Source organism: Callithrix jacchus, chromosome 15 (assembly GCF_049354715.1).
Source record: "Callithrix jacchus isolate 240 chromosome 15, calJac240_pri, whole genome shotgun sequence".
Classification (NCBI taxonomy): Eukaryota; Metazoa; Chordata; class Mammalia; order Primates; family Cebidae; genus Callithrix; species Callithrix jacchus.
In genome coordinates, this window is record NC_133516.1 from 12,392,809 (window position 1) to 12,408,747 (window position 15,939).

General features: G+C 44.9%; 1 protein-coding gene across 15 annotated transcripts in view; it reads right to left on the reverse strand.

Annotated features, from left to right (window-relative positions):
* MCF2L2 (MCF.2 cell line derived transforming sequence-like 2) overlaps positions 1 to 15,939 on the reverse strand; it is a 264,853-nt gene that overhangs the window by 153,926 nt on the left and 94,988 nt on the right. For all 15 annotated transcript variants that reach the window (XR_013527026.1, XR_013527027.1, XR_013527032.1 and 12 more), the window contains exons 6-10: positions 14,506 to 14,622; positions 8,634 to 8,783; positions 2,477 to 2,601; positions 1,747 to 1,861; positions 541 to 660 (exon numbers count right to left, since the gene is read on the reverse strand). Coding sequence is in view for 6 of the 15 variants with exons in the window: in XM_078350245.1 (XP_078206371.1) it covers positions 541 to 660; positions 1,747 to 1,861; positions 2,477 to 2,601; positions 8,634 to 8,783; positions 14,506 to 14,622 (627 nt within the window). In the remaining 9 variants the exon portion in view is untranslated. The remainder of the gene's footprint in view (positions 1 to 540; positions 661 to 1,746; positions 1,862 to 2,476; positions 2,602 to 8,633; positions 8,784 to 14,505; positions 14,623 to 15,939) is intronic.

Below are 15,939 nucleotides of genomic sequence, written 5' to 3' on the forward strand. Positions count from 1 at the left end.
GGAGAAAGCTTGGCCAATTGTGTGTAGCAATGGAACTCATATGGACCCATCTCACCATCCTGCTCCAGGTATAAAACTAGTTGTATTTTTTCTGGTTTCCCCTTTGAAAGTTTCCCATCCTTACTACCAACCCCACAGCCCCCAGTCCCCTAGTCCAGGCTCCAGGGACAAGCTCAAGCTGATTGGTGAGACTCTGAGTTAAATGTTCTGGTGAGTGATGAGCCTGTTGGGACCTTCTCCCACTTGGCTGCTGACCATGTGAGAGGGCAGGGCTGGTCCAGAGTCCTCAGCCCACCTGAGCATCCAACTGCAACCGTACGCTCTGGTGGCTTTGACAGAACTCTGTGCTGCCCGAATTATTCATGGCAGTTGTTAATGTGCTTCTCTCCATGGGATCCTGGGGGGAGAATGGGGTGACTGAAGGGCAGGACTGTGTACTCCTGTGTCCTTTAGCGAGCGTCTGACAGCAATGACTGGACACGATCCATCATCGTCCACAGCAGCCCCCTTCCCAGTACACACAAATGTCAGAAAGCAAACCTGGCTTTTCTCCTCCAGTTTTCTGTGTTCCTTAAGAAGTTGCTCCACGTGCATCACGCTGTCTCCAATGCCTGTAAACTCTGCTTGCTCTTCCAGCAAATTATCCAGGGCAAGCTTAACCTACGAGACACATTAGAACAGTCCGGGAGTAAACCAACACATACTCACCTGGAGGCATGGGTTGTTAAGCTTCGAGAAAATGCAAAGCTCCAGAAAGGATTCACGACTTGTATATATGTTTAAAAAGTTTTTTTGCAGCTCACTAACTTTCAAATTAAGCTGGGGGTGCAGACACCTATAGCTGGTTTATCAGAACTATATTCAACAGATTATCAATCAAAAAGGATGATAGCTGGGTCCGGCGGCTCATGCCTGTAATCCCAGCACGTTGAGAGGCGAGGCAGGAGGACTGTTTGTGCTTAGAAGGTTGAGAACAGCCTGGGGAACATAGGGAGACCTCGTCTCTGCAAAAATGTAAAAAGAATGACCTGGTGTGGTGGTGGGGCATGCATGTAGCTCCAGCTACTTGGGAGGCTGAGGTGGGAGGATCGCTTGAGCCCAGAAGATCAAAGCTGAAGAAGGCCATGATTGCATCACTGCACTCCAGGCTGAGTGACAGAGCAAGACCTTGTTTCAAAAAAAAAAAAAAGCAAGATAAACCAACACTGAAATGCCGTGTACATCAACAGGAAAATGGGACCCTAGAACGCTGCTGCTCCACTGAAAAAGTGAGAAGGGGGCTGGAGGAGGGGTCTGTAAAGAAGCAAGGAGGGGGCCGGGCGTGGTGGCTCAAGTCTGTCCCAGCACTTTGGGAGGCCGAGGCGGGTGGATCACGAGGTTAAGAGAACAAGACCATCTTGGTCAACATGGTGAAATCCCGTCTCTACTAAAATACAAAAAATTAGCTGAGCATGGTGGCGTGTGCCTGTAATCCCAGCTACTCAGGAGGCTGAGGCAGGAGAATTGCCTGAACCCAGGAGGCGGAGGTTGCGGTGAGCCGAGATCGCACCATTGCACTCCAGCCTGGGTAACGAGAGCGAAACTCCGTCTCAAAAAAAAAAAAAAAAAAAAGAAGCAAGGAGGTGAGGTAAGGAGGAAGCTGGATTAGGGAAAAGAGGGAACTCCCATACCAAAGAGGGAGGGCGGAGAGAAAAGCAGAGCTCACCGAACCAGTAAAGGAAGTTACATGAAACAAGGAAAGAATACCTTACAAAAATCGTGCTCAAAATGCTGCAGCTGCAGGCACTGGTTAAGCTTCAGATGATGCTTGGACCAAAACTCACTAAAGGCTTTTTCTGTTTCATGCAGTTGAACTAATAACCTTTCAAGAAAGGAGAAAGTGATGTTCCGTTAGCAATCATTTCCACCGGCATCCATACAGGCCTATGGAGAGGAACCTGTGTTTTCAGTCAGCGTTACCACTTGTGATCATCTCCTTACTATGAACGTAGGTGTCACCTGTGCCTCTCTTTGGGCTCAGCAGGGTTTTCACCTTTCATTTCCCAGTCGGGACACCCACAGCGCAGGCAGCAACTTCCCTCCAGATGCAGCTGCTGTGCTTTAGAATGCGCTCCGGCGATCTTACCTTCCTGCCTTCGTTCTTTCTACCTGAGGCTACATGAATATAAAGCACAGCACCAAGCCAAACTGTAATTTGGAAATGACGCCCAATACATACTACCCTCTCCCTCAAAATCCTAGGATGGGAGCATGTCATATGCATTGAAGAGGGAGGAATGGAGCTCTCATTAAAAGATCTCTGTACGTGGATGCCAGAGGGACATATCTCTTCTCCTTTGCTGTCTAAAATATTTTTCCTCTTCCTTGGCCCGACCAAGACCCACTCTTGGCTGTTCCAGTCTGTTCTTGATTGCTCTAGAATATATAGGTCTATATTTTCCCTCCTGAAAAGGCGGATCCCACCTCACGCACTCACCTTTCCAAGGCAGCTACGTTCTCAAGTTGATTGAGATTGAGTTTGCTGTTGGGATATTTGGTTGCTGGTTCTCGGATGCATGACAGCAATGTGGCCCCCTGCTTCCCAAGTAATTTCAGCTCATCCTAGAGAATAAAAGTAGTCTCTCTTAGAAAGAATTAGGAAAAACAAGTTCTTGAGAGAATTGTGATGAAGAGAATAGATCAGTATATTTTTCATTTGGGAAATTAAATGCTGATGAAGTCAAGATGCAGTTTTAAAATTAATCAATTAACTTATGCTTGAGAGGTAATGCATCCACATGATACAAAATTCCAAATATCCAAAAGCCTATACACCAAAAAAAGTATTTTTTTCGTCTTCCAAAGCCACATCTGCTTTTTGTATAGCTCAAGCTATTGTTGTAAATTAAAAGCAAAACTAGTTAATACAATCTGGTTTTGATCTAAGAGAGTGACCAGAAACAAGAAAATGATAGATACTGAATACTGAATGCTAGAAACTACCAAGCAATAATAACGTAATAACTGCTAGTTGACCATAAAAATACTTCAGTTGGTCTCATCAGTAAACACCTGCTTCCCCTTCCACCTGCCAACCAACTGTGGCTTTGTTTAATTATTGAAGTTTGGCAGATATGTGCAGCAATTTCAGTTCAATGTGGAAAGACTCGTACTTCCAAGCCAACTCCATGCTGCTCTTTGAACACAGAGCCTCAGTGCTCTGCAGCTGGGGAAGGCTACTTCCTTCCAGAGCCAACAGCTGTAGCCCTTTCCTTGGACAGTGCAGGTAATCTCTCATTGCCCCGAGCCTTACCCACAAAGCCCAGGGTGCACAACAAAAGTGGCAGTGCCTGACCTACAATTCTGTGCTTGGGAATTATGGGTTCGGTTCCCAGGTCAGAGGAGGCTGATTTGGTATGCCCTTGAGCATTAGAATAGGCACACAGCTCTAAAACAAACCAAAAGATCACCTCTGCCCACGTGAACACTTCCTCTAGGCCCAGCCACCTCTGTGGCCTCCACACAGCCTAGAGCTCATTCCCTGTGGGAAGAGTTTCACACTTCCCCACTCTGATCACACGGAAGTCCTGTGCTCTCTGAAGCTCATACCTTTGTTCCTGTGTCCCATTCTACTCCACAATTTCCCCTGGAAGGGTTACACTGACTACCCATCCTCAAACCTGGCCCTGGATCTGGCTGATGATGGACTTGGCTTCTCTGAGCTAGCCCTGCAGGGTTCTTTGGATACCTCCTCTGGCCCTGTCCACTCCAAACAGTGGCCCACACTAGCCACGTGGCTGGCGCTCTTGCCTGGCAATCAGGCGTATCTCTTCTTTTCCATTCTCATGTGTCAGCCCTCATTTCTTATCTCATCAAGGCTCATTAAATATTTGTAGGTTGGTTAAATTAATAACAGCCTAAAAGAAGTCAGGTTGCAAATGAATACAGACAAATTAGATGTGATGGAAAAAAATGTCCTCCTGAGTCAGTGTCTTAGCCATTCCCTCAGCCCACCCACTAAAGGGGGTCTTGGCTTTTCCCACTCATTTTCTTAACTGCTGCTGAGCTTCCAGCAGGATTCTGGCATTACCCACATATATATCCATATCCATATATATGAAAGTACACACACACACACACACACACACACACACACCGATATGTGATGAAGAGTTGGGAAGAAAGGTAGAGAGGCTAAAGGAGAAGCGCCATATTGGTATGGCAGAAGGAGACGCTGAAGGGGGAAGCTGGGAAGAGGGACATACCCAAAGTGTGGCAGAGCCTGGGGAAAATGTGTGAGGCAGGAAAGGTGAATCTTCACCAGTGATGTCACATACCGCATATCCCCTTCACACTGTTTAAAAAGGCTACGAGCAGGAATCGTGGCCTGGTTACTGCTTTGGTATTCAACCAACATGGTCGACTTGAGTAGGGTTATGAAAATCTTCCCAGAACTCAGAGGGAAGATGGAGCAACGATGGCACTTGAAAAGGGGAAGGGGAAGTGGCCCAGCCTAAAAATGGAGCTTCAGTTTCCATGGGAAGAAGATCATCTTTCTGGGTATTTAACTTTTTTACTACCTGCACTCAGGCTGGAGGAGGAACTCAGGGCACTGTCTTCCAGAACATGTGTATCAGTTGATGCTCCCTTTCGGAGAGTCTCCTTTCTCTGGGCAGATAGGATCCTGCTGGTGGCAGGGTGAGGACTGTTGTAAACTGAGAGACATCTCACTGCCTTCCAAAGTTGCCTTTCCTCAGAAAATGGGAGCCCCACCACCATCACCACCTTGGTCAGGATCCAACCGGCAGAAGAGGTCGCGGTGCCCGCGCATGTGCTCTGGGCACCTGCAGGTACTCGCAACACGTGGAAAGGCACACAGCAGGAATGATGGCGGGCTGAGTCCTGTCTGCTTCATTCATCAGGAGCTGAGCTCTCCCGGGGAAGGCTAAAGCTGCTTGGGTTCACCAGACTTGCTTTTCCTTTCTGTCCCTCAGAGAAAATGAGGTTTCAAATCTTAGCATGAAGCCCCAGTGCCCACAATTTCACTGGACAGAAGATAACACCTACTGAAGTCGGGAGCACTCTCTGACTGTAAGGTACATGAAGGCCCAAACCGTGGCTCCGGCTGAGGGAAAGTTTAGGTTTCCGGGGAAGAGCCTTCTTTAAAGTCATCAGTTTGCTTAAAAGTTTGACACGATTGTTCCACTGTGGTTGTTTTGAGATTTTTTTTTCTGTGTGAATAGACTGGCTTAATATACTGAAGGGCCGAAATAAAAGAGATTCTATTGGAAGATTATTTTAAACAAACTAGTAACAACTCCCTAGAGAAATAGCAAGTGAGGCTGAAAACCTCTCCAATGCAATGGTTCTCCTATTGTTTGACTGTAGAGGCAGCTACATGTATATTTCTAAGATAAGGGGTCTCAAAGACCCCAGGAGAAAGAAGGTCAAGAAATCAAGCCAAATCCCCTAAGGTGTGCCAGCTGTTTAGGAAAAAACCCTCTCCAGGCTGGGAGAAAAACAGTAAACCACACGCTGCAACTTTTATAGATCCTTACATAGATTTAAAAGTACTCCGTATTGAACAAGGAATCTTATAATAATTTTTCACTTTCCAGCTGGAAAAAAATTATTCAATGACATACAGAATCTTTGATTAAAATCTAGGTAGAAGACCAATAAGAGGAAAATATGTATAAATAACCACAAAACTACTAAGTTATTAATACAAGTTTAAACAGTATCTCTTTTTTGGTAATGTAAACCATTTATCTCTAAGGCATTTTTGGATGAGAAAGAGGAAAAATGTAACTCTTGTTTAATGATTTTGGTATTCTTGCTTCTAAGCTATAAGATAAGGAACAAAGAAATCAAATTTGCATTGGTCCAATAATCAGCAAGCACAAAAAGGCCTTAAGAAATGCTCTGGTTTTGTGTGTGTGTGTGTGTGTCTGTGTGTGTGTGTGTGTGTGTGTGTGTGTGTTTTAAGATGGAGTTTCACTCTTGTTTCCCAGGCTGGCGTGCAGTGACATGATCTCAGCTCACTGCAACCTCTGCTTCCCAGGTTCAAGCCATTCTCCTGCCTCAGCCTCCCAAGCAGCTGGGATTATAGGCACCAGCCATCACACCTGGCTAATTCCTGTATTTTTAGTAGAGACGAGGTTTCACCATGTTGGCCAGGCTGGTCACAAACTCCTGACCTCAGGCGATCTATCCTCCTCGGCCTCCCAAAGTGCTGGGATTACAGGCGTGAGCCACCGAGCCCAGGCTATATTATCTTTTAAAGGATGTTAATTAATATTACTTGGTAAAATAAGGAGGATAATATTTTTAAATCCAAATTCACTTAATATTCTTCATTGAGGTAAAGACTTGGACAAATTAAATTGCTTTGAGAATTTTGCCTTAAAATGATTTGAGGTATTCACCATGATTTTAGGGCAGCATGGAATACAAATGCAAGCATTTCTTTTACTGAAAGGCCAATTAAATGGATCTTCTAATTTCCTTACACTTGTCTTACAGGTTGGATGGGGGTGTTTAACCAAATTAATGTAATTAGAGTATAAATGTCAAATAATACTTCTAACTATGTGGCCTCCAAGGCTACTCTACCCCATAATCTGAGAGAAGTCTTAGCCTCCTTGCTCAGAGCGGCCTGTTTTACTTCTGAGAGCACCTGGTTAGCATGTATAAGGAAATCCTCTTACTCCATCTTGGAAACTGGTTCTCTCCCACCTCCTTACCTTTGCAGAACTCTGCCTGTGTAGAGAAACTAGAGAACACCCACTCACCTGCCTTTCCTGTCCCCACTCCTCTGCCCTGCCCACCAGCACATACAGCAAGCCCTGACTGGCTGGTTTTCAACCCCCCAGTTATATGTCCTTATCTAAAATACAAACTTTGTAACCTTTCCTCCAGAGACCCTCCTGCCTGAGCAGTGTCATCTCAGTGTTTCTATGCTTCGACCTCTCCATGCCCTTCTTGGGCAGAGGCAAAGAACACACTGTGCTCAGGAGCCCTAGGCGCAGACTCAGTTTCGCTGTCCTTGCCACGCTGGGCATCCTCCCATCACACCCGCTCGCACCAACGGGATGCTCTGCAGACTCCTTTAGGTCAGGGACCACCTTTTGGCCTGTGCAACCACAAACTCCTTCCTTGCACACTTCACAGAGGCATCTAGACCTGCTGTCTGTAACTCGCGCCTCCCAGGAATCACGTGATGTGAACTCAGCCAGTAGGTTTGGAAAAGCAAAGGCCAACCGTCTCAGAGGCGTTTTCAGGGAAAATTTTCAGGATGTCGTCAGTCCAGATATTTTGATTACTCATACTCACAGTAATCTTTGGAATATATTTCTCTCTTCCTTTTTGTTTGTTTTTTTTTTGAGATGGAGTCTTGCTCTGTCGCCCAGGATGGAGTGCAGTGGGGAAATCTCGGCTCACTGCAATTTTTGCCTCCCAGGTTCAAATGATTCTCTCACCTCAGCCTCCTGAGTAACTGGGATTACAGGCACCTGCCATCATTCCCGGCAAAGTTTTGTATTTTCAGTAGAGACAGGGTTTCACCATGTTGGTCAGGCTGGTCTTGAACTCCTGACCTAAGGTGATCCACCTGCCTTGGCCTCCCAAAGTGCCAGGATTACAGGCATGAGCCACCATGCCTGGCTATCTCTTTTTTGAATAACAACCTCCTTAAAGACTGAATTTCACACTGTTCCCTAGCACATGGAAACATTAATTTGCCTCAATTACTAGACTCCAAGACCCTCCTAACTAGACTATGTGTTCCTTGAGGTTGCATTTTTGGTTTGCCTGGCAAATACTGGCGGGTGCTCAATAAATGTTGAATAAATGAACAAATCAACCATCTAGCGAAGCATTTTTGCCAATTTTTGGTCACAGATACGACAGTTCAACTCTTCCCACACCGGGACACATACTGACTGCCCAATCCTCATTTTGCTGCCCTATTGAAAACCGGGCTTCTGTGAAATACTGGATTTGGTCTGTTTGTGCTTCTCAAGGTAGAAAGGTACCGACACTCATCCAGTGAGAAGCCCCAGGAAGATTTCCCTGTATTGCATGATCGAAAGAACCCACCAAGCTCCCTTTCTCAGCAGGTTCTGACGTGCTTTTATGAATAATCTAATAGGTGCATCTCCTTAAACCCAGGTCAGGACACCTTCCATAGTCCTTCTTCTCAAATTCATCCCCAAATGAAAAGACACACTCCTGAGAAAGTTAAACAATAAGTCAGCTTATTAGTCTGCCCCAAAACTTTACAACCACTGCTGGAAAGCTTACACTTCAAAAGCCAGCCCCTGCCCCCTGCAATTTCAGCACGTTCTGTCTTGCTCTGTTCTGAGCAGGATCACGGGAGTGCAACCCTTAAAAGGGTGCTCATGTGCCTCAGCTCACCAGGACAAAGCTGGAAAAGCCCTTCCCTGTGCTTCTTCATGCACCACCCAGTCTCAAGAGACTTCTTTCATTACAAACTACCTGTCAGGAAGGTTTAAGATGGTCAGTGACTTCCAAGTCACTAAAGAAGAAGGAAAACGATGGCTGCACTGTTAATTCTGCTCCCAGCTCTCTCCAAGAGGCAGGCATACCTGCTGGCACAGACGCTGGCCTCTGAGAGGCCACTGGCCACTCACCTGTAGCTTGTCCCGCTGCCTTGTGTGGGACATGAGAAGGTCTTCCGTGGATAGCATGCTTCTGGGCAGCTCTGTTGTGGCCAGGGAGGCCCCGAATGTCTGCAGCATCTGGACAGTGGTCTTCAAGGTCAAGGCAAAGTTTTCGATGGCCTGGAAGGTCAGACAATTATAACAATGTGGAGAGATTAACATTCACCAACATGCTCTACTGATGGAAAGATAGGTGATAAAATTAGTGAATAATCACTTCACCTTGGAAACGGTATAAAGGACCTGATCCTGAGAGGGAGATTTATAAAAAGACCCCGGTCTTAGTCTCAACGCTGCCACTAGTTGACCAAATGACTTTGGATTTACACTGAATGTCAGTTTATTTACCTGTAAAATAAAGTGATTGAACCACCTGATCTTTAAGATTCCTTTGAGTTCTAACTTTCTGAGTCTCTCGTTCAAAGAGCTGACACCCAGAAAATGCACTGACACCCAGAAAATACACTGTCACACAGAAAGGAATCTATACATCTCACATATAAAACAGTATGTACCATATATGTGTCGTTATGTTATTCCTAGTTATATATACAGGCCAATCTCAAAGCTATTACGGGTTTGGCTCTGGGCCACGGCAACAGAGCCAATTACAATACAGTGAGTCACACAACTTCCTTTGTGTCCCATTGCAGATGCAAGTTATATTACACTACAGTCTATTAAGTGTGCAATAGCATTATGTCTAAAAAATGCACATACCTTAATTTTAAAATACTTTATTGTTAAAAAAATGCTAACAATCTTCTGGGCCTTCATCAAATCACAATCTTTTTGCTGCTGGAGGATTGGAGGGTCCTCGCCTTATTGTGGGTGGCTGCTGACTGATGAGGGTGACATTTGCTAAAGGCTGGAGTGGCAGTGGCAATTTCTTAAAATAAGACAACGATGAAGTTGTCACATCAATTGACTTTCTTTCATGAAAGATTTCTCTGTAGCATGCGACACTATATGACAGCAGTTTGCCCACAATAGAACTTCTTTGTGGACATCCTCTCAAACTATGCCACTGTTTATAGACTAAGTTTATGGAATATTCTGATTCCTTTGTTGTCATTTCAACAATGTCCACAACATCGTCACCAGAAAAATGAAGAAATCACTTTTTTTTCTCATCTGTTAAAAAACAGCTCCTCATTCACTGAAGCTTTATCATGAGGTTGTGACAATTCCATCACATCTTCAGGCTCCACTCCCAATTCTAGTTCTCTTCCTATTTCCACCACCCCTGCAGTCACTTCCCCCACTAAAGTCCTGAACCCCTCAGTCATCCATGAGGGTGGGAATCAGCTTCCCTCAGACTCCTGTTAATATTGATATTTTGACTTCCTCCCATGAATCACTAATGTTCTTAATGGCATCCAGAATGATGAGTCCTTTCCAGAAGGTTTGCAATTTGCTCTACTCACACCCATCGGAGGAATCACTACATATGGCAGGAATGGCTTTACAAAATGTATTTCTAAAAATCATAAAACTGAAAGCCGCAGAGTAGAAGTTGCGTTAGCAGGCATGAAAACAACATTCATCTCCTTGTACGTCTCCATCAGAGCTCCCAGGTGACCAGGCACATCGCCAATAAGCAGCAGTATTCTGGAAAAACCTTTTTGTCTAAGCAGTAGGTCTCAACAGATGGCTTAAAATATGCAGGAAACCATGCTGTGAACGGAAGTGCTGCCATCCAGGCTTTGTTGTTTGTTCTATGTAGAGCACAGGCAGAGTCGATGCAGCATCATTCTTAAGGGCCCTAAAATTCTGGGAGTGGTAGATGAGCAGTGGCTTCCATTTAAGGTCACCAACTGCATTAGCCCCTAACAAGACAGTCAGCCCGTGCTTTTAAGCTTTGAAGCCAGGCTCTGACTTCTCTTCTCTAGCTATGGAAGTCTTAGGTGGTGTCTTCTTTCAAAAAGACTGTTTCATTGACATTGAAAATCTGTTGCTGAGCATAACCACTTTCACCAATGATGTTAGTTGGATCTTCTGGATAAGTTGATGCAGCTTCTCTATCAGCACCTTCCACTTGTATGTTACAGAGATGAATTCTTTCCATACACCTCACACACCAGCCCCTGCTAGCTTCAGACTTTTTTTTTTTTTTGAGATGGAGTCTCATTCTGTCACCCAGGCTGGAGTGCAGCGGCAAGATCTTGGCTCACTGCAACCTCCACCTCCGGCTTCAAGCAATTCTCTTGCCTCAGCCTCCTGAGTATCTGGGATTACAGGCACACGCCATCACACCTGGCTAATTTTTGTATTTTTAGTAGAGACAGAGTTTCACTATGTTGGTCAGGCTGGTCTCAAACTCCTGACCTCATGATCCCCCGCCTCGGCCTCCCAAAGTGCTGGGATTACAGACGTGAGACACTGTGCCCTGCCCGCTTCAAACTTTTCTTCTGCAGCTTCTTCACTCTCTCAACCTTAATAGAATTGAAGAGAGTTAGGGCCTTGCTCTGGATAAAGCTTTGGCTTAAGGCAATTTTGTGGCTGGTTTGATCTTCCATCCAGGCCCAGACCACTAAAGCTTTCTCTGTATCAGCAAGAAGGCAATTTTGCTTTCTTATCATTCATGTATCTGCTGGAGTAGCATTTTTAATTTCCTTCAAGAACTTTTCCTTTGAATTCACCACAGGCTAACTGGCTAGGCTAAGAGGCCTGGCTTTCTGCCTATCTTAGCTTTTAACATGCCTTCCTCATTAAGCTTAATCGTTTCAACCTTTTGATTTAAAGTGAGAGACAAGCCCTTCTTCCCTTCACTAGAACACTTAGAGGCCATTGTAAGGTAATTAATTGGCCTAATTTCTATTTTGTTCTTTCTTAGAGAATAGGGAGGCCCAAGGTGAGGGGGAGAGATGGGTGAGGGCCGACTGGTGGAGCGATCAGTACACACACAGCACATATCCACTAAGTTCACTGTCTCAGATGTGTGCAGTTTTTGGCACCCCAATTCAACAGTAACATCAAAGATTGCTGATCACAGATCACTGTTACAAATACAATAACTGACTGGGCACAGTGGCTCATGCCTGGAATCCCGGCACGTTGGGAGGCTGAGGCAGGAAGTTCACTCGAGGTCAGGAGTTCGAGACCAGCCTGACCAACATGGTGAAACCCCCATCTCTACTGAAAATACAAAAATTAGCCTGTCATGGTGGTGAGTGCCTGTAATCCCAGCTACTCGGGAGGCTGAGGTTGCAGTGAGCCAACATTGCACCACTGCACTCCAGCCTGGGTGACAGAGCAAGACTCTGTCTCAAAAAAGAAATAAAGAAAAAACAATAATAATCAACTTAGAAATATCGCAAGAATTGCCAAAATTTGTCAGAGAGGCACAAAGTGAGCACATACTGTTGGGAAAATGGTGTTGATAGACTTGTTCAACACAAAGTTACCAAAAAACTTCAATTTTTAAAAATTGCAGTATCAGCAAAGCCTACTAATGTGAAGCATAATAAGATGAGATATGACTGTAAGCGTGTGTATATAAAACATATACACAGAACATGTAAAAGGCATGTAAAGAGTATCTCTGGTCTTTCAATACTAGTTGTATTTTTTAAAGTTCACTGTAAAATGTTTGGCACAAGCACAACCACAAGCCCTGGCTACTAACTAGGCCAGGGATGGCCTATAACAAAAACACCTTTGTAAGGTCTTTTAGGCTGGCTGACTGCACCATGGACCACATGGTAACCTCTGTGACCTGCACATACACCTCCAGATGGGTTCCTTAAAATAGAAAGTCTGAAGTAACTGGAAAACCACAAAAAGGAGAAGAATGACTAACTCCTGCAGTGCCTAATTAACTCTGAGGCATTCTTCTATTGTTCCCAATTCCGGCCTCAACTGATAAGGCAACTGGACTTTGTAACCAAACTTGCTCAACTGATAGGTCAACCCTGTGACTCCAGACCCTACAACCCCTCTCAGCTTGCAAAAACTACCGTAACTGTAACTTCTGTAACTTTCCACTGCCTACTCCAAACCCATAAAACCAACCTCTATCCCGCTGCTCTCCACTGACTCTCTTTTTGGACTCAGCCCACCTGCATCCAGGTGAATAAACAGCCATGTTGCTCACACAAAGCCTGTTTGGTGGGGGTCTCTTCATTCAGAGCACGTGTAACAACTTTAACCTGGGTAATTTATAAGCAACGGAAATTGATTTCTCACAGATTTGGCAGCTGGGAAGTTCAAGATCAAGACCCCAGTAGATCTGGTGGCTGGTGGAGGTCTGCTCCTCATAAAGGATGACTTCTTTGCCCTCACGGGGGAGAAGGGGTATGACAGCTCCCTTCAACCTCTGTTGCAAGGGTACCAACTCCATTTATGATGCCAGAGCCTTCATGACTTAATATGTCTCAAAAGGCCCCCCTCTAAATGCCATCGTCACATTGGGTACCAACACATGAATTCTGAGCGGACACCAGCATTCAAGCCATGACAATGAGTTTTGATCTCACCGTTTCCTCAGTATTACTGAAACTTCTAACCCAGCATAACAATCACCAATATCAGTAGGTAAGAAAAAGTAAAATACTACATTTCAAGTACTTTCACAGACAATATATCACTTATTCCCCACATCAAACTTTCGGGAGGCTTTTGTCGGTCCAGGGTTTCTCAGCATTAGCTATTCACATTTTGGACCAGGTGAGTCTCTGCTGTGGGAGGCTGTCTTGAGCATTCCAAGGTGTTCAGCAGACCCCCTGACCCCTACCCACTAGATACCAGTTAGATACTCAGCCTGCCCCCGACTAAGTTATGACTACAAAAAATATCTAAAGATATTGACAAATGTAGGGGACAGGCAAAATTATCTCCCGTCGAGAAATGCTGTGTTAGTCCCATTTTAACAGAGGAAGAAACAAGTCAGAAATGCTTAGTAACTCACCCAACATCAGACAATATGTCATTGTGACAATTTTTTTTTTTTTTGAGATGGAGTCTCACTCTGTTGCCCAGGCTGGGGTGCAATGGCATGATCTTGGCTCACTGCAACCTCCGCCTCCTGGTTTCAAGTGATCCTCCTGCCTCAGCCTCCTCAGTAGCTGAGACTACAGGCACCCACCACCACACCCGGCTAGTTTTTTGCATTTTTAGTAGAGACGGGATTTTGCCATGTTGACCAGGACTGTTTCGACCTCCTGACCTCGGGATCTGCCCACCTCAGCCTCCCAAAGTGCTTGGATTACAGGCATGAGCAACCGTGCCCAGCCAATTTTTAAAAATTAATTTCAACTTTGATTTTAGATTTGGGGTACATGTGCAGGTTTGTTATATGGATACATTGTATGATGCCGACTTCTGGGGCACAGCTGATCCTGTGAACCAGGAAGTGAGCACAGCACCCAATAGTTTTACAATCCTTGTCCCCTTCCCACCTTCTCACCTACAGTAGCCCTGAGGGGTGATAATATTTAAATGTGGTTCTTCTGACTTCATCGGTGTCAATATGTCTGCACATTAGAGTCAGCTGGGGAGTTTTGTGGCATGTTAATGTCTAAGACCCATCCCAGATTAAGTAAATTAATTTCTCTGAAGTATAACAGGGTACTGGTGTTTCTGGAATCTTCCCAGGTGCATTCAAAGGTAAGTGTCCCCAAACCCCCGCCAGGAGATGCAGTGGGTAAGGCGGTCAACAGGAGAAACCCCAGCCTTTGTCCCTTCCACGCTCCTTCTTCCCTAGATTGTGGCTGAGAAATTCCAGCCATCCCGAGGTCAGGCAGTCTCAGGGTGACCTCCAAGCAGCTGATCTCTAACTGCCAACCCCATCTTCTGGAAAACAAGGAGAGACAGTGAAAAGCACACATAAGCTGGTACTCACAGTGCGGTGATTTACCCACTGACTGTGGCGATATTCCAAAGTCCCCCCTAATTCCTGGGTCAGTTGGCTTTTGTCGATGTAGCCATGAAGGTCAGAGACAGAGTTTAACAAGATGATCTGTAAGGTAAAAATTTAATTAAATGTATTCCTCATTGATCATTAAATAATAGCTCATTTAGATTCTCTTCTTATCATAATTATATTTTTATATTCTATTCTTATTTAAATGATACCTCAACTTTGCCTTATCAGGCATTTATATTTAAAAATGGTTACAGCCAAGCACAGTGGGTCATGCCTGTAATCTCAGCACTTTGGAAAGCTGAGGTGGGAGAATCATTTGAGGCCTGGAGTTTGAGACAAGCCAGAGCAACATAATAGAAAAATAAAAAAACTAGCTGGGCATGGTGGCCTGCATCTGTGGCCCCAGCTACTGGGGAAACTGAGGCAGGAGGATTGCTGAGCCTGGGAGGTTAAAATGCTGCCGTGAGCAGTGATGGCACCATGGCACTCCAGCCTGGGTGACAGAACAAGACCCTACCTCGAAAGAAAAACAAATTACTATATCCAGCAGGGAAATATTTTAGTTTCTTTCTAGCTTTCCCTTTTGAAAGAGAAATACCCAAGTGTTGTACATCCTGTGACGGAATGTTGGCTTGGCTCAGGGAGCGCAGTTCCAGGCTACCTAGAAGCCAGGTCTCACTTTATGTGAATGTTTAGTTAAAAGTTCCCAAACTAAGGTACACTCTTCAGCCGCCAAAATCAAGTATTGTTCTATGGCCTGAAAACCTGCCATGAGAAGCCCAATCCAAGGTGGTCAAGTAAATATCAAAATAAAATTAGAACACAGGGAAACACACAGAGCATGCATTGAAAAGATTCACTACACTAATGCCCCTCCATGAAGAATGTCTACGTGCCCCTACATTAGCTTGCACAGAGGGGATCTGGAGGTAACAGGGAGTTGGTTTTATAAACTAGCAATTCAGCCCATGAGCAAACACCCAAAGGGATGCATCCAGAGGAAGCTGACACATCCCAAACTGCCCCCTTACTTTGCATGCAGAAACTCCAGTAAAGGCTCTCGCCTCTGCCTCCTTCTACTGCCTCCTGACCAAAGCTGGTGCGTCCCCAGTGGCCCATGTGGTGTGAGGTGAGCCCCACCTCTGGGAAGTGCGAATATAATAAACTTCTTCCTTCCAAAGCTGGTTTCTCCTGTGGCTCCACCGACTTTACCAAACATGCATATTCTTAGAACAATTGTCATAAGCTAAAAATGTCCTTTTCCCTTTTCTGTATATATTTGTGTTCTTATCTATAGATGCTTAAAGCTGTTTTTTCAAAGAAATACATGATCTTTTAACTGCACAATAAGAATTTCCTGTATTCTGACACAAACTCAATTTTAAGTAACCAATTTCCACGATCACAGAC